Genomic DNA, 24,784 nt, shown 5'->3' with positions numbered 1-24,784 from the left:
ACTCTCCACTTTTTCCTTGCTGTGTCTTGGAGAAGAGTTGGACACACAAACTTTGTAGAAAGAGACATTATCTATTCATCTTATTGTCTCCCATTTTACGATACGGTTTTCTTATACTTGCCTTTGCAAGGTTTTTGACATTTTTCAGTAAAATCTCTGAAAACATCTCAGGAATTTTTGATAATGTGGAACTAAAAACTTTAGTCTGTTCTACAATGTAACCTCAAATCATATTTCAAAACAACATTGAAAAGCCTTTTAAATTTTCTACGCTTCATTACAGTGGTCTGCTTTCAAATATTTGGGCTACAATTTGCACGTATCATATATCGTGTTGTATACTATATCTTAGAGCAATTTCAGAGATTCACAATTGTTTGTTCTAAGTAATGCAAAACAAAGATCTCTGTTTAAGCGCAGGAGTGAGCTTTCCTGGGGAGACTAAGACAAATCAAACACCACTTCTGTACCATGCTTTTGAAGAAATGACTCCTGAAAAAATAGTAACTATTGACAATACTGCACTTACAGGGATCTATGTGGTGCGTGGTGGTACCAACTAAATGCTAATCTCTTGCCTGTTACAGTGTTTGAAATGCATTACATCTTCTTTAATGTCAGAAATTGTTAAAACTACCTGAAAATAGATATTTGACATAGGAATAAGGATTTTTCTAAGGTTGGATTAGCTGTGTCTCAAGGAGAAAGTGCACAGATGGCTGCAAGGGGATGCCGTTCTGGAGCTGGAGCTCCTCCTGGTGCTGACCATAGCCACGCTGACCAGGACAATTAGCATCCAATTGCTCTGTCAACTATTTTTCTCTTCAGGCTAAATTGTCCGTGTAAATAACACTGTAGGCTAATTTTCTCCATGTCTTTCTTCTCATTTTCCTTAATGAGCTACTCTGTTAGCTCAGACCAAGAATTTTTATATCCACTGAGGTGTTTCTTAGAGCTCAAAGGGAATGGCACCTATATGGTCTGACAGCAAGCACTGTTCATAGGGAGGAGGAACCTGAATCATGTATTGAATGAACATGATGCTTTAGCTTCTGAAATTCCAGCAACCTCAATACTTGCTTCAAAAGGACTACAGGAGAATGTTGTAGATATATACATAGGATGGTTGCTCTATCAACATGTTTATTTGTGGTAGTTGATAATGAAATACAGAACATTTTTCATAAGGGGACTATTCTGCCATTGTTACAAGCTTTATAAATTTTCATGGTGAAAACTGAAATGCATATTTGCAGGACAGAAAGCTTTCTGAACAAGAATCCTATTTTCTACTGGTTAACGTGTGTACAGAAACTGGGGTAAATGCAGTGGGAATATAATCTATTGTAAAACAGTATTTCAGTTTGTTTTACTTATCAGGATTGCACTTTATGGGTTCCCCAGACATAATTCAATGTGTTAGTACATTAAGTAACTCATTCCTCATGTTCATATTCTTCAATTATTACATAAGTCTCTTTATAGCTTTGTAAGTTCCTCAGAAAAGGTGATTCTTGCAGATGCCAGGAACCAGCATCTCCTCCCAGCTTCAGTGGAAACGTACTTAACAGAATTAGCACTTGTTCTTAAGGAGGGAAGTTAAGATTTTCAAAATACGGGGTCTAAACTTAGTATCCAGTATCTTGAAAGTGTTGAAACAAATGTCGTAAGAATGAGAATAAGAATTTTTCATGTGTAAGACTTCTCACAATTTTATCAAACTTTTCATCTCAATAAATATGAGATATCAAGGACCCGCAAAATTCCAAATATTAGGTTTTCCAACTTCTTTCTCTGCATTTTGCTACTAAAAGAAGGAAGGAAATAAAAGAGGAAAAAAAAAAGAAAAGAAAAAACAGCTCTATTTTTCACAAGTAAAAAATGAAAAACTTACAAAAATATTTTGAACTTTTTTTTTCTTTTAAACTAGCAAGACAAAAGTTTTTCAAAGCACAATTTCAATCAACTCTACTTGTCATGGATTTCCTACCAGCTAGTATAAACCAGCCTGATTAAACACTAGTTACCTGGGTGAATGGTAAAGAGCAGAACAAGGTATCCTTTACAACCACAGGCAGCATATGAATTTAAGAAACTTCAGAACACAGTTGCCATGCAGTGGACCTGCCAGTCTTCATCATTATTCTGTTCTTTTCTGAAACTGACCAAATTCCTTTTTCTTTCTTTCAGTCCAAATGAAGTCACCTTATCTTACAAGAGTGTCTGCTAAATGCAGGTAAAAAGGGGATGAGCAACCATATTTTTCCTCAAAGACACAAATGCTCCTAGTCATCCTTTATAGCGTCTCCACTTTCTCTTCCCTTCACAGTGTAAATAAAAGATTGCACATATGCATCAGTTGCTCAGGACACAATACAATCTATGAAAAATGTATTGGACATGCTGCATTCCAGTTTCGTGAACTCATATTTCCACCCAAGATTTTCTGAAAAGGGACAAGGGAGTTCTGCCTCATGACGATATCATTTCCTCTGTTCAGATATAACATCATATGTATATGATTCTTATAACTAATGGCTGTTGCTGTATGTTTCAAATGCAAAACTGCATTATACTGCTCTCAGATGTCCCTCAGACACATCTAGCAGTTAGTTGCTGCAAGATGACACACAGAATCTGTCCCATTGTAGATAATAAAACACCCTTCAATTTAAAACATCTGCTGGGTGATAACACATCTACAAACCAGATCTGGATCTGAGCTGTGCAAATGGGGTTCATTTTTAATTGTGGCTGGAATGACAAGCAATACATGACTTAACACGTAGTGCAGACTCACATACATGTACTAGCTTGCTTCCTGAGATAACTGAGAGGAGGAATAAATTAATTCATCAGAATAGCTGCGTTCAAGATTGTGTGCAATCAACTTACAAACTGACTCACAAACTGAAAATTTGGCTAGAGTGATTCTGGTCATATTTGTTCAACAATGTCCAGATTGCCTCAGCATGTCAGCATTTTGTATGCAAAGTTACAAAAGAATCTGCTGGTCTACTTGAAATGAGGTAGTACTCCCTATCAAGTCCATTACTGTCGCAGGGACAAGATGTAAAACAGAGAATGAACACTAGCGAAAGTCTGTTTAATTCCCTTTTACATTTCTCAGACCATTTGCTTTATTGCAGCAAATATGATGTAAATCTCCCTGAAGTCATATTAATAAATCTTACGGTGTCTGCTGAGAGTCTGCCTGGAAGCATTATATATCTCATGGTGTTCATTTTCTACTACTGTTCTATAGGAACTGTTATTTTCACCCCAAAGACTCTTTTATTTTCTACCATTTTGTGCCATATGGTATCATGTTATTGCTGTCTTGGAACTGGACTAAGTTGTGCTGTAATAATGTTTCCCACTTTTTCTGTATGTATACAATCCCTTTGACGATGCTGTCAGACTGCTGTCACAGATCGTGATGAAATATTACAGAAGCACCTTAGATATACCCTAATGAGGAGCTTTCAGAAAGTGTTTTTGGAGAGTCTATGGGGATATCATTCCTTGTGACGTGGTGTTTTTACAGTGTGCTGATTGCTGGACAGTTTAGGATATTTTTATTTATTTTGATTTGAGGTCTTCTGTGTCTTCTGATAAGACATTGCCTTCCACTGATGTGCCATTGGCATATCCTTCTGTACAGAAGTAGAATTATTTGAAATTAATCTTTATGCTTTTAGCTAAATTCTTTTACAGATTTTAATCCTTGTAACCATGGGATTCAATAATGTTCTCTGTGCTGTAAGATAGACTTTAAACTGGTTTTACCATTTGCATTTCCAGCAAAGGTCATAGATGGCATCAGCAAGGAGAGAAGATGAAAAGGTCACAGATACAGAACACTAGTATTTAGTACCCACTAGATACAGAAGTAGTTGATAAGTCAAAAAGCATTTTAAGACCTGAGATACTACACCCATACTGCAGCAGTTAAATTACCCAGATGACATACTATTAACTCAAATACAACATAAAGAGTGATCACAATTAAATATATTTTAAATTTGCCTTTTTTTATAAAAGTGAATTTTAATAGTTGTTTTTTTTTTTTTTTTTTAAATTATTATTTTTTTAGTTTTTATTTCCAGAAACCTAGACAGAGACTTTGTTAAAAAGTTTCCAGCTTCGAGATATGCAACTTCAGAGACTGGACTATGAGGATTTAGATAAAAGGCAGATGTGGGACCCTTTTTTTTTTTAGAATAGCAAGAGACTGCACTACATACCTTGCTTTGGGAAAAAAAAAAGAGAGAGAGAGAGAAGGACCTTCTTAAGGATTGAATGCATTCTCTTACGGTAGTGACTTTTAGAAGAATGTATTATATCTGGTGGAAATAACAAAACAAATGCTGTATTTTGGATACAGCAGATGTCAAATTTTAGGGTTAGTATAGGCAAATATGGACTCTATGTTTTCCTGTAGAATGTATTTCTTATAAATCTTTCTTATTTCTTATAAATCTTTATTTACATTTATACATTCATGCTAGCATAGAGCAAAATACTGCTCAAGTATGATTAACAAGTTTCAGAACTACCATCAGAGATCGTAAGGCATATTGGAGGAGGCTTGTGTGGGTTATACCAGGTCTAGTAAAAATGGTAAGGATTACTTCTATAAGACACTTATCATGATTATTACTCTTTTTATCACATTCTAAAGGACTCTTGCCATATAAAAAAACATAAAGTGGACCACATGCAAAAATATCTCTTGTTGATAATTATTTATTTCCATACCTCAAAGAAAAAAAAAAAGATATAGGGTAGAAAAAGATTTTTTTTTAGAAAAAGGTAGAATTTTCAAAAATGCTCCAGCTATCTGGATTCATAATTCTCATTTCTAAATGTAGCATAGAAGCAGGTGTCCACTTCACTAATTCTATGTGTTTGAGAATTACTTAGGCTTAAAACAATCATACAGACTCTCTGTTAGTCTATGGAGTGAAATAGTGAAATATCCAGAGGGTAATGAGTCCCCAGTATCTTATATGCTTGCTTTATGATGAAGAGAATATATTTTTCTCTCCAAATTCTGTATAGAGAGTCTAGGCAACTAGCCAAGATGTAAGCAATCAATTATCAGCCATCTAATTCTAGGTAAGGTGAGTTCTGTTTTCTGGGATCCCCTTTCAGGAGTTCACATTTTAACATCTTTTTGTTCCTGTCTATGATGTATCTGAAAGCCAAAATTTGAAAAAAGGTGACTTGTCAAGGTAGGTGGCTGGTTGATTTCTATGGGAGAAAATGATTCTCTCCCTAGTTTAGTCCTGTCATGTTCGCAGAAAGGATAAAATCAGACCAGTAGGTTTGCTGGTTTAGAAGTGAAAAGAGATTTTATGGTCAACATGCAAGAACAGTCTAAATTGTCCAATGTCGGCCCCAAGGACACAAATTCAATACAGCACAGATAAAAACAAAGAAAACACTAACACTTTGCTCCAGCTCCAGCCAGACATACACACACAACATCCACAACAGTGTTGTCATTTATACACGTGAGTCTAAGCATCTAGTAGAATTTAAATTGTAGTACAAAAGACTACTTTATGAAATTTAGGATCAAACACCTCTATGCTTAAAGGACATGCAAGTCTTCTATTGTTCTTGACAGCCTCAAAAAGCCCTCCAGTATTAAAAGAATAGCTGTCAGGTTTTGTGATTTTTTTTTTTTTTTGGACTAAAAATGTGTAACTGAATAAAAATGTGTAATTTTGAATAAAAATGTGTAATTCAAACCATACATGTTTTCTTGCCCATGTGACTGCACATCAATACCTTTACCAAACAGAACAAATAAAACTGGAGATCCTAAAAGTAATACTGTGTTTAACATTTAAACATATAACTAATTTTTCTGTATTTATTCTAGTGCTTTACTTCATATTTCTGGGATCTGAGACACTGAGACTCAGCTAGTCTATCTCATTTTTGCTTGCAGTCACTTTCTAGTTAATGCTCTGTGTACAAAGGCATTTTATTCAAGTGTTCCTGTTGCAACTTAGAATTTTTTAACTCTTTATGTGATTGGACTTGTGTTTTTGAATTCATACAAAAACTACTTGGGGCTGGAAGTTTGGCAAACCAATGTGAGGAAGCATCATGGAAGGATGTGCTAACAACAGTAAGTCGTGGTCCAGGCTTGTGTTTATGAGCCTTACACGGGGCAACCCAGATACCTGCAGCAGTGCAAATCTCTTCTGCGGATAAACTGCAATTTTGCACCCTGATTCAGCCAAGATTATGAACTACTGAGATGAATGTAGCATTGCATTTGGTGCCTGGGACTTCACTACTGCACCACTTAGACTTAGTTGTCCGTCAAAAGATCAGAAGGATGGTACATCCCTGCTCAAGTCATGTGGCTGTATACACCTTTTATAGTGATGAACTCCGAGTTCTGGGATTTTCTTGTAGTTCTCCATATAGAGCTCTTTTCCACTTAGGTTGCTCTGTTGAACTTTTGCTGTATATATTTTCCACAACACTTTTCCCCATAGAAACCAGGAATAATAACTTTTTTTAAAAGCTGTGGAAAATATTTGAAATAATGCTAAGCTTCTGCTGCTTCTCCTCTCCAAGCTTAATCACAATAAATATTTAAAAGGGACAGAGAAGTTATTCAAAGAGCAGGCTGCATTTTCTATTACATTAAAAAAAATAAAATAGAAAATTGAGGTTTTGCTTCTTCTTTAATGTGTTCTTGGCAGATCCATTTTTTGAGATAAAATTAACACAAATGCAGAAAACCTTTCTTTTATTTTAAATAGAACTGTAAGCATAGATACAATTAATCTTGAAGGTGTGTCACTCTGGTCTTTTTATATGATGGCAAGAGTCCTGACACAGAGCTACTAAAGGCTAGTCACTGTGACAAATTTAGAAGTAAAATAAAGACTTGATATGCCTTAGCTTATATAATTTCCTCCTAGCATTGCCTATGTAGCTATATTAGTGTAAGACTCTGGTGTAAATGATACACATAGGTTTAAAATAAGTCAAGTAATTTATCCGCACTTGTTCAGCTGAAGATCCGTGAGAGGTTTTCTCAGAAACAGCTGGTTCAGTGTCAACAGTTCAAACAAAACCTGCCTGTATATGTGAAACAATGATGATTTCAGCTCTTTACCTAAGGAATGGGAGAGACTGAGGGCTAGCATGCAGCTACCTGAGTTGGGCTAATGAGCAATAGTTCATTAAAGTCCAATTACTTGATTGCTAGTGTTGGTGCGCCGTGAAGTACATGTCGAAGGACATCTATGGACTGGTCTGCAATGTAGGAGAGAGCTGAACTCAGCTGAGACTCCACATATTGCAAAACAGCTCGTTATGTGAACAGTGTGCAAAGCACAGGTAAACTCTGCCGTGTGGTGAGTTAAATAATCCAAGATAATCAGAGTGGAAAGTACTCAGCTGGGAGCTGTGGCAAATTAATCCATGGCTGCAGTGGATTGTATTCACAAAGGTGAGTGCTATTTCATGAAAACCTTTTCCCACTCCCGCTACTCCTTCACCATTTAGATTCCTTTGGGTTGAGCCGGTCAAGCATGATGCAAGCCCGCAAACAGCGCGGAAACTGTTGCCAGCATGTTAATGGGCTTTGGCACTTGATTTTTACCTGCCTGCGAGCCAGCAGCCAAAACTCGGCGGTTTCCTAAGATCCGCACACTTTCACCCCAGAGTCATCAGGTAATGTGGCTGGCGGCGCTGCGCTCCGCAGCCCTTCAGCCCTGATGGCCGCACACCCGCTCCCCGAGCAGGGACAGCGGCGAAAGGCTGGGGCCTAGGCCGGGGCTGGGGCTGGGGTCGAGCCCAGGGGACAGCGGCCTGCAGCGGGGGGCATCCGGGGGCTTCTGAGCGGTGGGTAGCGGGCCTTCGGGAGGCGAGAGTGGGAAACTGGGCGGGAGGTTTTGGGCAGAGATACCTAAAAATTGCCCTGTTTTTCCCATTTAGTTACAGATCTGAACACATCTCGAACCATTTCAAATTCCTTGTTATTTATTTGTTTATCTGGCGAATCAACAAGCCCAAATGCAAAAAAAAAAAATAATTCTGGATCAGAGCAGAATGTTTTCTGACGTCTTAGAGCTTTCCGCTCTCCTTAATCCTTCTAAACATGCATTTATTTACAAAGCATTTTACTAAAAATTAAAGCATTCAATTGGTAAATAGAAAATGAAACATGCTGGTAGCTGCTACGTTTATTTTCATTTACTGTACCCTTTTTTCCTTCCTTTTAAAACAGTTTGATGGAAATGGGTGAACCAAATTTTCATGTTTTAATTAAGAAATTCTTTCCATTAATTTTGTCCCCTTCTGTCTGAAATTATACTTTTTTTTTTTTTCAGAAACACCACATGATGGGTTAAAGATTTTATTTTACATCATCTTTAATGAAACATAGATATATAACAGAACTCAGATCCTTTCCCTTCAAAGTTATTTTTTTCTGAAACATTAAATATTAATATGTTAGAGAGAAGGAAAGAAAGTAAAAAAAAAAAAAAGTAAAACAGCAAGTACTGTGGAGGACGGTCAAGGGCTGCCTCAGTCACTCAGTGTAATGGTCTGTTGATGTTTCAAGTCAATGGGATATATCAAAAGGCAGTACTTTTCTTTAGATCCGAGGTTTCCACTTTTTTTCCCCTACAGTCGTAAGGTAAAAAAATAAAAATAAAAAATCTCAGAAAAAGGAGAAGGCTGGGTTTGTCAAGATTTTAATGATTCTACCAATGTTTGGCCCCAAGCATTCTCCCGCATACTCAGCTCACAGTTTTCTGTAATCCCTTTCATAGCATGAAAACATATTTGACCACAATCCATTTGAGACCGTATGCTCCCCACTGATCTCAGTGCAACCCCTGGATTCTGCTAGGTCTGAGCAAACTTTGTCCCAGAGGCCTCCAGCTCTGGTACTCAACCCCAGACCTGCTGTGCTCGTAAATGCTCTGAGTATTTATGCCAAGCCCCAGGTCTAGCCCTAACAACTTTGCCATTTTTGGCCTCAAGCTGTATGGCTTGATAAGATGAAGTTATCATGACAGAAAATCTGAACCTTGGCATATCTTGGTTCAATGGCACTGAAAGAAAATAGGCAACAAATCAGCCTGTAGGCTCTCGAGGACCTCTTTATCTTTAAATAAAGAAACATATGCAATGTAGCAACTTCCAGTGCTGCCAAAAAATATTATCCCTTATAAATAAGGGCAATTGTATTGAAAATTATATCCCTGGAATAAACATAAAATTTACTTTGAATTTTATTTCAAGATTGTTTGTTTTAAATCTGTTTCAAAAGAAAAGCTATCCAGTGCTTTAAGTGATAAAAAAGTGGGATTTGTTCTATATGTTAAGCTGGAGAGTCTGGAGGGATATAAGGTAAAATATCTGAGTAGACTTATCCTTTCTATTTTGCTCGAGATGATGGACAATGTACAAAATTATGTTGTCAAATTCAAATTAATCAAGCTTAATTCAAAAGAATTCAAAAACTGAAGCTCCCATGCCTGCCAAAAGTTAGACTACCTTGTCCAAATCAATTATTTCAGGATAACCATCTGATAATAGCCTGCGCGTTTTAATGCAGTCTCTTGGATTCTTACCACTCCAGCGAGTAAGAATGAAAATAAAAGCAAGCAGAAGAAATCCCAGGGGACTGTAGCTTCAGGAGGCAAAAAATTGGTGCTTCTTGCTTGCCTGTCTCTTCCCAGTTTCCTGCCCCCTTCGGCGTGTGAGAAAGACAAGCAGAGTTTGTGCGCTTTGGAAACTCGATAGGAGGCAGCAGCTGATCTTCCCATCACCAGCCTAAAAATAATCCACTCCAGGGCTTGGAGCTGCTTCATTAAGTGGAGGAAAATCCTGCCACCGGGATGATATTGATCACATAGCACAACCGAGTGAAAATTTGGGTTGGTATTTTGTTTTTGTGTTTGCAAAGGTAAGCTACAGAGTTTGCTCTAACATTCAGCAAGCAAGCGGGGCATGCAGTGACCCCCCCGTCATCCCCCACTAACCGTCTCCTCCTCCTTCGCTTTATATCTGTGGGACAGGGCTTCTCCTTGTTCTTTCCTGGGATTACAACTCAGATCTGTTTTCCTTTTCCTTTTCCATTCTCAGGCATTCTCAGGCTTTACAGTCCCCTACCGCTGATGTTTTCTTTGCTGCTGTGTGCAGGGTTACGTTTCTTTTTTTAAACCGTCCTGTCTTAGCATGTGAAGCCATAGGTTTTGCAGCAGGCAGCGTAGCACGCTGATGGTTGAAATCGCTTTGTGTTAAGGAGCTTACCAAAAAAGAAAAAGCATTGTCTTAGATGCATGAGAGCACTGCAAATGTTTGTGTGAAATGCTTTTCAGCATCAGTATTGTGTTTAGCAGCCTTGCTGTTGTGATTTTCTCTGTGTTTGGGGCCTGATCCAAAACCTACTGAAGTCAATGAGATTCTTTGCATTGACTTCAGTGCAGTTTGGATCGGGCTGCTGGTATACACCAGTTAGCGATGAGAATGCTGACAGGTATCAGAAGTAATTCATCACCTTAAGGCCCAAGGTAACTGGGACAGTGCTTAGCAAGGAAGCAGGGTATATCTAGAGTAGCTGGTCAAAGCCGAAATAGAAATGAAAAGGAAAAAGAAATTTGGTACAGGATGATTTTGGGTAAAAGAGATTTTATGTGGGCAGCACTTTTTTGCCATTGACTTAGCAGAACTCTTTGCAAATAATGCATATCTATGATTTGCAGATTCCATTAGATCAGGTGCTTTTAGGGAGGTAAAAAAAAAAATGAATGAATAGGTTTACACCTGGAAAGGAAAATGATTCAGAGCACTAACTGAAAATCCATGGCAAGTTAGACCTTCCATACTGCTTATCCAACCTAAAAATAATTTGATCTTTGTTAAAGTTTTCTCTGTGAATTTCAGGAAAGAAGGAGAAAAATCTTACTTTTGTAATGACTCCATTACTGAGAAGTTGAAAGCCAACTACTTTCATAAAACTCTCAGTACTTTCTCCATCCTGCATCTGTATGTGTACGCATATACATATATATATGTATACATGTGTACTTGTATATTTGCATATATGGGCATATAATGCAAATTCTAAGACCAAAAAAATATGAACTGAGACCCAAGTATGCTCTGTAAGCTGATGTATTTTAATCAGGAAGTGCAGCTATTGATTTTATTATTTTTTTTTTAATATAGGCAACTGAACTACTGAAATAAACACTTTTTTAAAGTTCCATATTTCCCCCAAGCAAGGTCCACCTGAGAACTGTATTTATGCTCTTTCCTTTACAGTCATATCTTGCAAAGCGTGCAGAACAGTGATAATCCAGGTAAGATAAAACTCTTGAATATGAAGACTTTTAAGCCCAATTTTGAAGTCCCTAAGTTAATTAAAATGTCTGTAACTCGAATTCTTAACAGTTTTGCACTCAGTGAGGATGTTCTTATTGTTTTTATGGAAATCTACATTATCTGCCATTTTCCCATTTTATTCTTTTCTATAGCTTATGTAAAATCTATCTCAGGAATGCATTAAGAATCCCAATTTCAGTTTGTTAAAATGAGATTTGTAAGTGTTTAGGTTAAATGCTACATCACATTCATGCTTAATTTGTTGTCCTATTACTTTTTTCTTCCCAAAATGCTTTTCTTATTCACAATGAGTATATTTTCCTAAACTCTTTTGTACTGATTTCTGTTTATTATATTATGACAATGTCTGTACACCTTAACTCAGAACCAGAAAGTCTCAGTTTGCCAGTGATGGAGATTTTAGGATGAAAATTTAAATGCTTAAAGGGCATAAACTTTTTTAGCTATTTCATTGCAGGGTGAGCTACTGTTCAGGCAGTTCACATCCTCATTAAAGCAAACCAACAGGGAATCAGATTCCCAAATGATGTCAAGGAGAGATGAAACTGTCCACTGGCACCATTATGGACTCATTCTCCTGACTGTTCTTTTCATTCCTCTACTCTGTGAAGTTCTGCTCATTGCTTTAGCTTGCAGCAGACTGTTTGCAAAGAGAGAAAGAAAAAGCACCACTGAAAATCTGTAACTAGTTCTACTGTTTGCAAAGACTGAAGTTAAGCTGAACAAGTTGTCATTAATTTTGAAGAACAAAGGCCTCCCATTGTACAAGTGATAAAACAAAAAATTACCAGGTATTTGGCAGCCTTACTGGGGTGCTGAATGTAGCTGCTACCCTCAGATAGTATGCACTTGTTATCCGAAGATCTTTATCACATTACTGCATTTCCCCTGACTGAAATGCTAGGTTAAGCCTAGTGTGCTTGGCAATGTTATTATAAAGTGTAGTATTCCTACTATAATTAGTAGTAAAGCAAATATATAATGATATCCTCACTTTGGTGCAATCAGCCCAGCATAGTTTGGTGGCCTACTGTATTCAGCAGAAAGAGAAATTATCTCTGGGAAAGCCATTTTTGTAATAGCCATGACTAATACTGTTTTCTGAAATGTTAGGATCTCAACAGGCATCCTGAAAGGCTACTGCTACTTGATGAGAAATAGTGGTCAATAACTTCAGATGTCCAAAAAAATTCAGAACAACTTGTTACCCTTTCATCTGTCCTCTCCTGAATATTCATGTTTAGGTTATGCATTTTGTTGTTTTGTAGTGGCAGTTGGACTGCTCCCATTTATTGCAGTCATTCCCGTACGCTAGACAAAGCCATCTGCCTGTAAATAAGCCTTCAGGTCCAAACACTACAAACTGAGTAAGAACTTAGAAAAAAGTTCTTGGTAATTCATGTGAGAAGAAGAGGTCTGTGTGCTTTCCAGAGGCTGTCCCTTCCTTTAGAATACATAGGTAAAGATTTGCTAAGAAACCAGTGGACATTTCCCTGCTGTGCTATTCCGCATGACTCATAGGTCCTTGAGCTTGTCCTAAGTGAACTAACATTGAAATTGAAGTATGGCAGCTGCAACAACTCAGCACTGATCTCGTCTCAGGATAGCAGTGAGCAGAGCTTCTTGTCTTGGAAACAGTACTGTGGTAATAGAACACCGTTAACTCTGAGACTGAGTTAATATTTTTGTGGTTCCCCATTGGACCTTGTAGAGTACAGCAAAGCAGGCATCTGCCTGGAGCAGCAGGCTGCTGGGGAAGATAAAGCAACCTGGCTTTGCTGCTTAACTCACCTACACACAATTCCAGGAAGAGAAGGTCCGTGCTGCTGCCAGTGTCGCCAAGGAAGAGGGCTTGGCACGCATAGGAGGGCAACTGCTGCTAGGGAAAATGATAACCTCTCTGAGTTGTAACAACCTCTGCTGTTCTCTCTACCATCCCTTAACAACAGAAATATCCTCAAATCTCTCCTCATGTGGCTCTGCAGCCCAGCTTTTCCTCTTTGATGCCTCATTGCATACATACTGCAGCCTGAAAAGTCTGTCTCCACATTTTTGGTAAGGAGAAAAGTCAGCTTTGGCTACACCGTGTGGAAAGCTTGAGTGAACTTTGTGTTCTGACTTGCTTAGAGCTAAAAGAGCTTCAACATGGCTATTCATTTCAGGCTTAGACTGTTTTTCAGTGTGGCCAATATTCTGTCTTTGGCAATGATAAAGAACTGGTGCTTGGGAAAAACATAAGTCGTCTTTGGAGTATTTAATTATGTTCTAGCATGATGCTCGGCACTGAGCGAAACAAATAGCACTTCCTCATTTAGGCAATATACCTCTATCCATCTCTCTATAGGTCTAGTTCTAAATGAACCCTAGCATAGCCTTACTAAAGCCAATGGAAGAGAAGTCTAATTATTAATGAGGAACCCAAATTTGGTCAGTGGTCAGTCATAAGTGTTCCATCTTCCTTTCTAAATCTAGCTGTAGTTTTGATGAGTTTTAGCAGTAGGAAAAACTGCAATTCTTGATATTATTTCTAAATTTGATGTTCTTCCATTTCACATTTTCATTCTGTGAAAAGAAATCTTATGGTATTACAGAACAGGAGGGATTAGTGCTTTTTCATTCTGCCTTTTATCAGTTATCTGCAGGTGAGATCTTCCAAGCTGTCTTCATTTCCAGGGTCAGTTTTTTGACTCAAAATTTTCAAATGTGCATCTGTGCATCTCCAGAGCCGCCTATGGAGATGAGTTTTCCAAAAGTCAGAGCTAGGTCTAGTGGTTTGGGTCACATAGGCAAAAGGATAAGATAACCTCCTCCACATAGGAGGTTATATCTGATCTTATCTGATCTGATACCTTCTGCACCTGAAGTGGATGCAAAAGGAATGCTGGAGTGGTTTGTTGCTCCCTGTGAGGCACACTGGAGGAAAAATTATTTCTCTGTCTCTAATGTAATGCGGTGTATTTTCATACATCACTCTTCAAGACACAAAGAACAGCTAGCAGCCTGTCTTCAAACACCAGAAAGCATCCATGAAAGCTGGCATGTACCAACAGATGCAGAACATGGGTCCTCCACTCACAGCCATAGTTCAGGTCTAGCTCAATGACAGATGAACAGTTGGAAGGAAGGAAGGAAGGAAGGAAGGAAGGAAGGAAGGAAGGAAGGAAGGAAGGAAGGAAGGAAGGAAGGAAGGAAGGAAGGACAGATGGACAGACAGGCTGGCAGACCACTGGAATATTAATGTTTCCTACCAGCCTTATCTCTTCTGTTCCCTATCACTGCCATAATGTACCATATGTGCGTCCTGAAGCAAGTGCTGATAAAAAGGGAGGTTGCACCTGATGAGCATTTCTTAAAGCCAAATCATAAGTTGTTTTGGGTCAACACTGCATCATGACACTGATCAGAATGCTTTAATAGATTTTAAGCCTGAGGAGCATTAATAATGGTGGTCACTGGATGTGCTGATTAAGAAAGAAGTATTTTCTGATTTAATAACTTGGGAATTAATAGTCAATTACTTTATTTCATTTCATTGACAATGCGATCTTTTTGATTGTCTGTTTTTGTTTGTTTGATTGTTTGTTTGTTTTAACAAACTAACCAACCTAGACTCTGATTTCTCTCATTTTAAGAGAAGAAAATTAAATTATACCTCTTTGAACCTGTATCAGAAGTGTTGTAAATAGACTGCTTATGCATGTCTTGAAAATGATGATCAGTATGACAGACACTGTCTGTCTGTATTGGTATTAATGATAGAAACAGATTATTTCCTCAGCCCTATCAATGTACAAAGGATGGTTGTTTTTAAGACAGTATATTTTTGGACATGCTCCACCACAAAACTGAGCACAGCAAAGGTGCTATGCATCTTTCTTGACAGCTTCTAGGGACCACTGTTTGAGGTGTAATAAGAATCCTCTACAAACTGATAGTTAGGTCCTAGCTATCAGAGAGCACTCTCCATGCAGATAATGGCCTATTCTTCCATGGGAACATCTACTGCCTATATTCCATTTCACTTCCAGAAAAATGGAAAGAAAAAAAAAAGGCAAAACAGTTTCCCTTTGCTTCTCTTGGACACAGTTTTAATCCTTTCTCCCAGATTTATTTTTGACTAGAAGCCAAAAGCTACACTTAAAGTCAGTGATTCAGTACTCATTTGAACCCAGGATCCCCCTGCCCTTCAGTACCAATCCAACCACTAGACCACAATAATATCTTATGCTGTCTCAGAAAAGAGCCCTACTTGTGGGAAAGGGAGGAAAATTCCCAGCAGAACTCCCTTGGACTTCTGACCTTCGATAAAAATGAGGAAACAACACTACTGATTTTCAAGAGATTATCATTACCATTATGTTTCTCTTAAAGGAGACATGTCAAGCTTTTACAAATTAAAAGCAAACAAACTCCTTGTAGTTTTTTTAAAAAGCTTTTTGTTTGTTCTGTTAATAACTTCTCAGACTATTTAGAACGAATTCATGTATTCAAAAGAATACTTATTTTGCATTACTAATCATTTAGAATTTTGAATATATTTTATATTAAAGTATAATGTCAGATTGATAGTGGTCATATCATGCTATTCACTTTGGAGACTGGGTCAAATTCTCCATCAAATTTTGTTCTACTGAAAATTGAGTGGGTTGCCCATCATCTGTTGTACCACAGTAAGTACATGAATTCATGTTTGCAGAATGTGGTCCACCGTATGACACTGAGTTATGCTTAACTTCTGGTAAATATCAATCCACGAATCCCTGATATGTTTAGAAAAGGGGCTGCATTTATCACATTCTTTTCAATTAAACTCCTTTACAAGTTTCAGTGATATATTTCAATAGGGATTATGCTTTCTGGACCCAGCAAAAAACTGCTTAAAAGCAAAAAGAGGGGGTTAGCAGAGGTTCAGAGTGCTTCTTTGAACTCTATTCTTTTGAAGATCTTTGTATTTGTGTTCTCTCCAAGGGAGTACTTGATTAATTTATATTTACCTTGTCATACTTACCGTTTTTAAACAAGTAAACTGATAAAACTAATCTGAACTATCTAAGGAAATAAGGAAAGCATTTTTCCTCATTGAACTAAACTTTTCTTTTTTAAATTGTATTCATGTATTTTTTGCATGTCTTCATTGTTCTGATTATGCAAAACTCATTAATGCCAATGTTATTACAGAAAGATGCACTCACCAAAACATACAATACACTTTGCTGAATTAAAGGCATTCTTTTCATTTAGTATGTAAAATTTGGAAAACAATGTTGTGAGCAGATAAGTTTACACAAGCTATTCTACAGCGCTACATTTCTGTGTATAAGTTTTGGGAAAAGAAACCAGCAAGGAAACATTTTGGTGGCAATATTTTTTGATCTTCCTATAAAGAAGAATGAATAAATAAATAGTGCACAGGGTGATAAAAGCCAGAAACTGGCCATAACTCTGGGTCATATTGTGGCCCACACTCTGCAAGCACGAACACGTGAGTTTATCTTGGTGTACAAAGATAATCTCATAAGAAAACATGGAAGCCAGAGGCTGGCCTAGATGAGGCTAAGCAAGTGCATAAGGATTTGCAGGATCAAGCATGAATGCTGATTTACTGCCCATGCTATATTCAATACAACCTTCTTTGATTAAGAGTTTCGCACTTTATCTGGAATGACTAGTGTATATGATCACTGTTGTTCAATGGGACAATGAAAAAATGCAAAATATCAGGGAATTCAAAGCTGCCAAACAAAAGGTTCAATGTGCTTGCACTGAAAATGTAGTGCAACAAATCATATGAACAGAGAAGTTGTGCAGAGAGTGTTGTCTCATCACAGAAAAAGTAACACACAGGATTCAACTAATGTGAACTTGAGTTTTCTTAGTAGGAATGAAAGTATTTTTTCTCAAAACTTTCTTGTTCTTTTTCCACATCCTGTTATGAATATAGAGCACTTTCAGTCTAACTCTTGTGCATATAATGAACACTAGAAGACATTGCACAGTATATTTAATTAATGCATATTCGTTTAATATATTTAATATAAACACGGCCTTCTTTCCAATGTGCTTATACTTGAACAGGCCCCAGAGCATTTTCGAAATACAACAAATTTATCCTTTGTCAATTGCTCAGTGTGTTCCTCATGTATCTCTCTCTCTCTGTATGTAGCTGAAAGAAATGCTAGCAGTCTTGGTAGTCAGCTCTTGCTTCAACATGTCTCTTGTATTCTCTCTTTTTTTTTGTAGTAGCCAGACCTACTGGAAGCCATGAGGCTTGCATTTTGTGGTAATGACAATGCTTCAGCCTATAACATCAGTGCTGGTGTTCTTAGAAATGTCTGCTTTGTGGATGCCCTCAACTTGGTTCCCCATGTCTTCCTGCTTTTTATCACCTTTCCAATTTTGTTCATTGGTGAGTTATTCAATGGAGCTGTGCAATCCTACAAACACTTGAGCGTGTGTTTAAACTCAGACATGTTTACATGTGCTTGGAGGCCTGTAGTGCAAACTGCTAGATGCTTTGTATTTAATAATTTTAAGAAAGAAGAGAAAGAGTGGTTTGATCCAGAGGACCTGAAGCAAACCCACTTGACATATTGGGAATTTTAGATACAAATCTGAAGTAAGCAACAAGAAAGATGGATGAGAACCAGAGAAACCAGTTTGCAGTGCTTTGAGAGGCTTTCTTCAGATTTAAAATTAGCAACTTGCAAACTTTTTTATTTACAGATGCTAGAAGAGTTAATACAGTGGGTTTGAATTCCCTTGAAGTTATGCAAATTTTGGAGAATATCTTGGATCTAGCACTAGGAGAAGTGTAGGAAACTTTTAAAACAGAACAATTCTCTCTTCTGCCAATATTTGGAAGCAAAGGTAGAGCAAAGGTTACAATCTTTGCCTATGGGAATGAAAATAATAAATGATAAATATCTCTCGAAGAATTTAGGACAATGAAATGGCTCTAATTTATATACTTTTGTTAAAAGCCCCATCAAAACTAGTACTCTAATGATATTTTTTTCAGTATAGTCTTCTCTTTATCCTAGTTACTTGTAGTGATGAAATAAATACCATTTAATGATTGTAGAAGATGAAGACACTTGAATGACTGTAAAAAAAGGCAATAAATATTAATAAAAATTTAATACTCTCCTGACAATTGCATGAGGTCACTTATTCCATATTCCCTTCATGGTGTTACATATTTGCATAGTAATGCATTTCTTACATAAGGAAGATTTGAATTTAGGATTATATTTGAATGAGAGATATAAGGACTTCCATTATTCAAAATTAATCCAAAGTGATTGAATAACAGGCTACAGGAGCCTGTGGGCTAAGACACTTAATAACTAGCAGTCAAAGGTATCGTAAGGTCCAGAGACTGAAAGCTAATTAAATAATTAAACAGGGGAATAAGAAACAAATTTTAACAGAAGGATAATTAAAGACAGGAAAAAAAAAAAAAAGAAAAAGAAAAAGAAAAAGAAAAAAACACCTTCAACAACAAAGGTTATGGAGGACTGCCTCCAACTGAAATCTTAATATCAGTGCTGGATCTCTCTCTGAGGTAAGATGTGAGCCATCCTTGAATTACGGGGCTTGCTGCAGAAGTGTTTGATTGAAACTCAGTACAGGGTCTGAGGGCTGACATTATCTTTTACAACTTTCTGTGTTGTATCAACTTGTAGCAGGCTCCTGTAATATTTTTACAGGTACTAGCCAATTAATTTTGAAATAGTATTGCGACCACTGAGAATTCACTTTGTTTTCTGACAATGTTAGGAAAAAAACATGGTAGCTTAAATTGTATGGCATGCGATTATATATACGTGTGTGTGTGTATACAATTCTTTCTTTTCTATTTTGTACCATGATTGCCAGGAGAAATAGGTATTGGACAGAGCCTTAAGAGCCAGCTGGAGTCCACAATATTGACTGAATCTAAAATTGAAAACTGATGATGAAACGTGTGCAGATTTATGTGTGAAAGGAAATAAATATGAAAAGCAGCTTGGAAGAGACAAAGATAAAAGCAAGGTCAAAGGAAGACATATTAGACTAGGAAAATCTTTGGAAACTCTGGAGCGTGCTTGAGTTAGAGGGAGAAGAGAGGATATTTTGTTCCTGCAGTACTTTGCGTATTAAAGGATGAAATGGGGATAAACTGACAGTTTCCAAGAATGAATAAACAGGGGTTCTTGTGTATGTCTTAGTCACCTGATAAGCCCTGTGCATTATGAGACACTACCTCCATCCATGGCAGGGACTTAGAACTAGATGAGCTTTAAGGTCCTTTCCAACCCAAACCTTTTTATGATTCTATCATTCTGTGATCCTTGTGTATCAAAGGTATATCCTCAACTTTAAATTCAGTTCTGCACCATCTGAAAGAAACAGATGGAAAGCTCACTACCCTGATTAAAAATGTTTTTGTTTGTTTGTTTGTTTGTTTGTTTTTTCTTTACTTCCCCTAAAAATTGGTGTTCTTGAGTTTCTCTCTGTGATTTGGGAAGTCCATCAGTGAGTTCCAGAATTTGCCGTATAGTAAGAGGGACATGTACAGGCCAGAGCATTTAGGCTGAATGGTTCAGGACAGGCCTGTACCAGAATGGGAAAGGACAGAGGACAAGTTGCCTTACAAAGCAACATGCAAGAAAGAACTCGACACCATGAGAGGCTAACCTCTGATCAAACTTCAGCTCCCCACAGCACTGACACGTCTGTCAGGTCCCTGGTGTCCAGCTTGTTTTCAGGTTACTGGCTTACAGACAATCTTCTCTGAAGAGGATAGTTGATATCTGAGGTGATGAAACTGAAATAGGCTTCAAATTTAATTCATTGATTAAATCAGCTAAGTTCTGGTGGCCTAGTGGGAGCTTTGGATGTGCAAGGAATGCATACCACGAGGCCAGGCTGCGCCAGAGGAGACTGGGAAATGGCTGCCTGGTATCCCCTGAGACAGTGCTCCCAGCCAGGCCTGAGAGAGACATAATAAATTTTATTTGTTTGAAGTAAATATATCTCTTTGAGGCCTCATTGGAGGATGTATTTTTATATCAGTTGGCAACTTTGCCCACTCTTGATCTGTGGCTGGGAAAAACATGACGACACCACCATTTCAGTTCTGTCAGCCCCTGTTGTGCAAGGGAGAGACTGAGATATTTCTATTGTCTTTTTCATCTTTGTTCTTGGCCAGGAACCTCTTCTCTTTGATTGGAAAAATCAAAGAGAAATATTTTGGAAAGTCTATTGTCCTGTTATCTGCAGGGTCAGATCTAAATTATGGAGGGCTACGTGGCAACTCAGACACTCTTGGGTCACAAGGGTAGCAACAACAGGTCTTGTAGCTCTTTTATGCTGTTGATAGTTGATTTGCTTTTCTACTGATGAAGCATGACTATGGCTTAGAATGGATAACCAGATCTCTTGCTGGCTGAAAGCTAACTTTATTCCTTCATTAATATTATTTTCCAGGCTGGGGAAGCCAAAGCTCCAAAGTCCAGATTCACCACAATACATGGCTACACTTCCCTGGACACAACCTACGGTGGATCCTGACATTCACTCTCCTGTTTGTACATGTGTGTGAAATAGCAGAGGGCATAGTTTCTGATACGTAAGTGACAGTGATGGGTGGATAGCCAAGCTAACCAAATTTGTTAACATACACTGTTAACATGTGACACGCTTGCTAGTAAGGTCTAAAGAGTTGCTTTTTTTTTTCCCAAAAAAGATGGAGCATCAATTCAGAAACTCTTGATTTCAATGGGATAATGAAATGATTGTTCTTAGCTCATTGTTATTCTTCTTTCAAGCTATAACAGTAAGTAAACATTGACAGAAGTTAACACATACACATGGAGAAAAAAATGCCACTAGGAAAGTCATATTTGTCCTCTTAAGTAGTTTAACAGAATACCTAGCAATGTAACAGTGGTGAATAAAGACACCGAATTCACTAACTTATACCTCATTTATTTTCAGACAAATGAAATCTCGCCATCTCCATCTATTTCTACCAGCTATAATGGGATTTGTGGCTGCTACTGTATCCATAGTCTATTATCATAATATTGAAACATCTAACTTTCCAAAGTTACTGTTGGGTAAGTTTGAGTCTGATATTTCTGTACTCTTACAAAAAGCAGTAGGTTAGCCAAAGTCAGCTTGCTTAGATTGAAAAGGAAGATGAAATCCAGGGGAATATTAAAAGTAATTTTCTGCTCCTAGAACTAGTATTGTTGTAGGAGTTACTACACCTTTTATTAGGTACACAGTGAAAACTATTTTAAAAAAACTATCACAAAAGGGAAAGCATAGTATGCTTATTGTATTTCTAGCACGAGCTTTTAGGTGTTTTTTGACACTGCTCATTAATTTTGGGGAAAAAACTTACTCAACTCAAAAGGGCTATTTTGAAAGGCCATTTTTAATAGTAATCTGTTCACAAGCCATCCTGTGCAGATGGCTGTTGTTTCTTAGCATCTATTGCGGCTTACTCTGCATTTATCCAGTCTAATGAATGCCATCCCTTGCTTTTTCCAAATACGATTGGCAGGTAGGGGATAAGGAAGGTTTATCTTTGAGAAACACAGCTACCTTGTATTCATGATATCTATCTCAGTCAGCAGGTGGTCAGAATTTGACTAGTCAATGCAGGATAATGTTTCATGGAACTATACTGTCCAAATTACATGTAGCTCAACAACCTGAACTAGTAATTGTCAGATAGAAACCAGGGTGCAGGATATAATTAAACTATATATACTTTGTTTCAAAATAAACACATTTCCAAATGCACACGTATGATGAACCCTACTGTTTCAAAGAGGCAATTTGAATTATTGAGATATTTGTCATGTTAAGTGATTTTTACTTCATTTTAATAACATAGTTTTCCATCAGATTATCTTCAATAGACTTTTGTAGTTGTGCAAAGACTCAGCGTGGTGGATCTCTTTGAAAGGTGGTAGCCCAGAAAAGTAAACAGTGACTTGGGAAAAGAAAATGCAAAGCAAATCTCTCAATCCCGATCTCCTGACTTTGGCTGACATTACCCTGGGCCAGCCTGCAGGCTGGTGATATAGAGGATCACCATGCTTGCATCAAATTAAGCCTAAGAATATTTCTGCTTGAGAAAGCTACAGCTTCTGCAGCATTAGCATAGCTAAACTATGTATTTTATAATGATGCATGTGCACCTGTTTTACAGCTCTCTTTCTTTATTGGATAATGGCATTTGTCACCAAAACAATTAAGCTTGTCAGATACTGCCAGGATGGTGTGCCTTTTTCTCAGCTGCGTTTCTGCATCACTGGAATTATGGTCATTCTCTATGGACTGCTGATGGCTGTGGAGATCAATGTTATTCGAGTTAGGGTATGTGATTTCTTGATCAGGTTCTGAAAAGATATCTGTAGTATCTCAGGGATGAAGATGGATCATTAGTCCCAGTAGTTGTAACTTGTGTCAAGTTTACATCCAACTTTGTCTTAACCATGAATATCTCATTAATTCTGTAGAAATCAATGGGACCTGGCGTCTCTTTTAAATATATCCTTGATTTAGGCCCTAGACTTGTTATGTATGTGTGCATATGCATATATATACATACAGAGAATACATATGTGTATATGGATATACAAGCATATTTGTGCATATATCGGTATATGTGTGTATAATCTATACAGTATATGCTGTGCTAATGCAGATAAACTATATATGCATAAACAAGCATATACTTTTACCCATTGTAATTTAAAATATATCCCAAGAGTTCTTTTGTTGCTATTCAGACAGAGATAGGTGGTACTGGTAGGGTATAGTGGATTGTCTACATACCATAGTGGTCAATTATTTCACAGTTACATTGTCAAAATGGAAATACTCCTGTTTAAATGCAAATGTATATTTAAAGTTAATGTATAATTGCTTTTACATGCAAATTTGTCACTGCAGTTATATTGTACATATTTTTTACTAGAAATTGCCCTTAATAAGATAATTCCTGGGGACATGCTGTCTATTTTCTTCTTTCCAGAGGTATGTATTTTTTATGAACCCTCAGAAAGTAAAGCCACCAGAGGATCTACAGGACCTGGGGGTGAGGTTTCTTCAGCCATTTGTCAATTTGCTCTCAAAGGCGACTTACTGGTGGATGAATACTCTCATCATATCTGCTCACAAGAAACCTGTGGACTTGAAGGCAATTGGGAAGCTCCCGATTGCAATGAGAGCACTGACAAATTATGTTTGCCTCAAAGAAGCATATGAGGAACAAAAGGTAACCAGAGATGTCCATGTCAGTGTTTTGGCTTTCAGAACCGTAAAGTCACTGTGAATTTCTACTGCTTCTATGAAATCCTAGTTTTAGGATTTTTAACTTAGGACTGTTTGTTCCAAGGTAAAAACTTGGCATAGGAAGTTCCAATCCGATAGTTACTGTTTGGTTTTAAGTGAATTTACAGCAGGGAGAGTTGCCAAATTGAGAGCAAGTGGAAACTAAAACCATAACAGAATGATCACTTGCTAGATTCCTCTTTAAAAATGAAAGCGTAGTTTAAATATTAGATATTCATGACAGCATGTTAATTTAGAAGACATTTTAATTTTCCATAGTTTCAACTGGAAACACTCATCTTCACTTTCTCCTCAGAAATTGTGCCTTAGAAATATTGCATATTTAAGTAAATGTTGTCCTTTACCCTTGCAAGAGGGTACAAACTCATGGACAAACCTGTCCATATGAGGTAAGGGCTCAGCTGTGGTTTTCCTCTAAGATGCACGTTGGAAGGGGAGCATATCCTTCCTTCTTTAGACAGAAAGTGGTGTTTGAACACAAAAGTCTTTGGGCATACACAAATTTTAAACCTCCTCCATTTAATTACACCCTAATTTCAAAAACACACACAAAGAAAAACATGGTGGGTTGGCCCCAGCCAGCAGCTAAGCACCCACCCACCCACTTCTCCACTGTCTCATTGGTAGGAGAGAAGCAGAAGGGGAAGAGTTTCTATAGTATCTTCTGCATGCATTTAGGCAAAAACATGGGAGTTTCATATGTGCTTAATGCTGGTGATTTCTGCATGCGTGCACACACAGTCAAGAAATCCTTTGTTTTGTAGAAAAGAGAGATGATTATAGAGCCTGTCTTCCGGATTTGTACATAACATGTCAATTTTCAAGCATAACCAGAGAGGTTACAAGGAGTCAGAGGCCACTTTGGACAATGTAGCACATAAGACAAAGGCATGTAAATCCCTTTCTTGTACACATCAGATAAACTTGTTACCAAGCAGCATACAATTAAGAATGTCAATGCAAGGGGAAGCTGGAAAGAGCAGCTCTCTCCACCCAGTAGCTGGTGGAGCTTAAGACTCTTTTGTGG

The 24,784-nt window shown here is 37.6% G+C and overlaps 1 protein-coding gene across 12 annotated transcripts in view; it reads left to right on the top strand.

Annotated features, from left to right (window-relative positions):
* The first annotated feature begins 9,770 nt into the window (after positions 1-9,770).
* The window catches only part of ABCC9 (ATP binding cassette subfamily C member 9), a 74,786-nt gene continuing 59,772 nt past the window's right edge, over positions 9,771-24,784 (top strand). For 2 of the 12 annotated variants that reach the window (XR_014581783.1, XM_083829359.1), the window contains exons 1-7: positions 9,787-9,958; positions 11,320-11,357; positions 17,641-17,806; positions 20,872-21,013; positions 21,382-21,503; positions 22,610-22,776; positions 23,438-23,680. Coding sequence is in view for 9 of the 12 variants with exons in the window: in XM_083829359.1 (XP_083685485.1) it covers positions 17,662-17,806; positions 20,872-21,013; positions 21,382-21,503; positions 22,610-22,776; positions 23,438-23,680 (819 nt within the window). In the remaining 3 variants the exon portion in view is untranslated. Of the gene's footprint in view, positions 9,959-11,319; positions 11,358-17,640; positions 17,807-20,871; positions 21,014-21,381; positions 21,504-22,609; positions 22,777-23,437; positions 23,681-24,784 lie in introns of those variants that run through there. The other 10 variants (XR_014581784.1, XM_083829355.1, XM_083829360.1 and 7 more) reach the window with 8 other exon arrangements.

Source organism: Anser anser, assembly GCF_964211835.1.
Source record: "Anser anser genome assembly, chromosome: 1".
NCBI classification, from domain to species: Eukaryota; Metazoa; Chordata; class Aves; order Anseriformes; family Anatidae; genus Anser; species Anser anser.
This window is presented reverse-complemented; position numbering and strand designations above follow the sequence as displayed.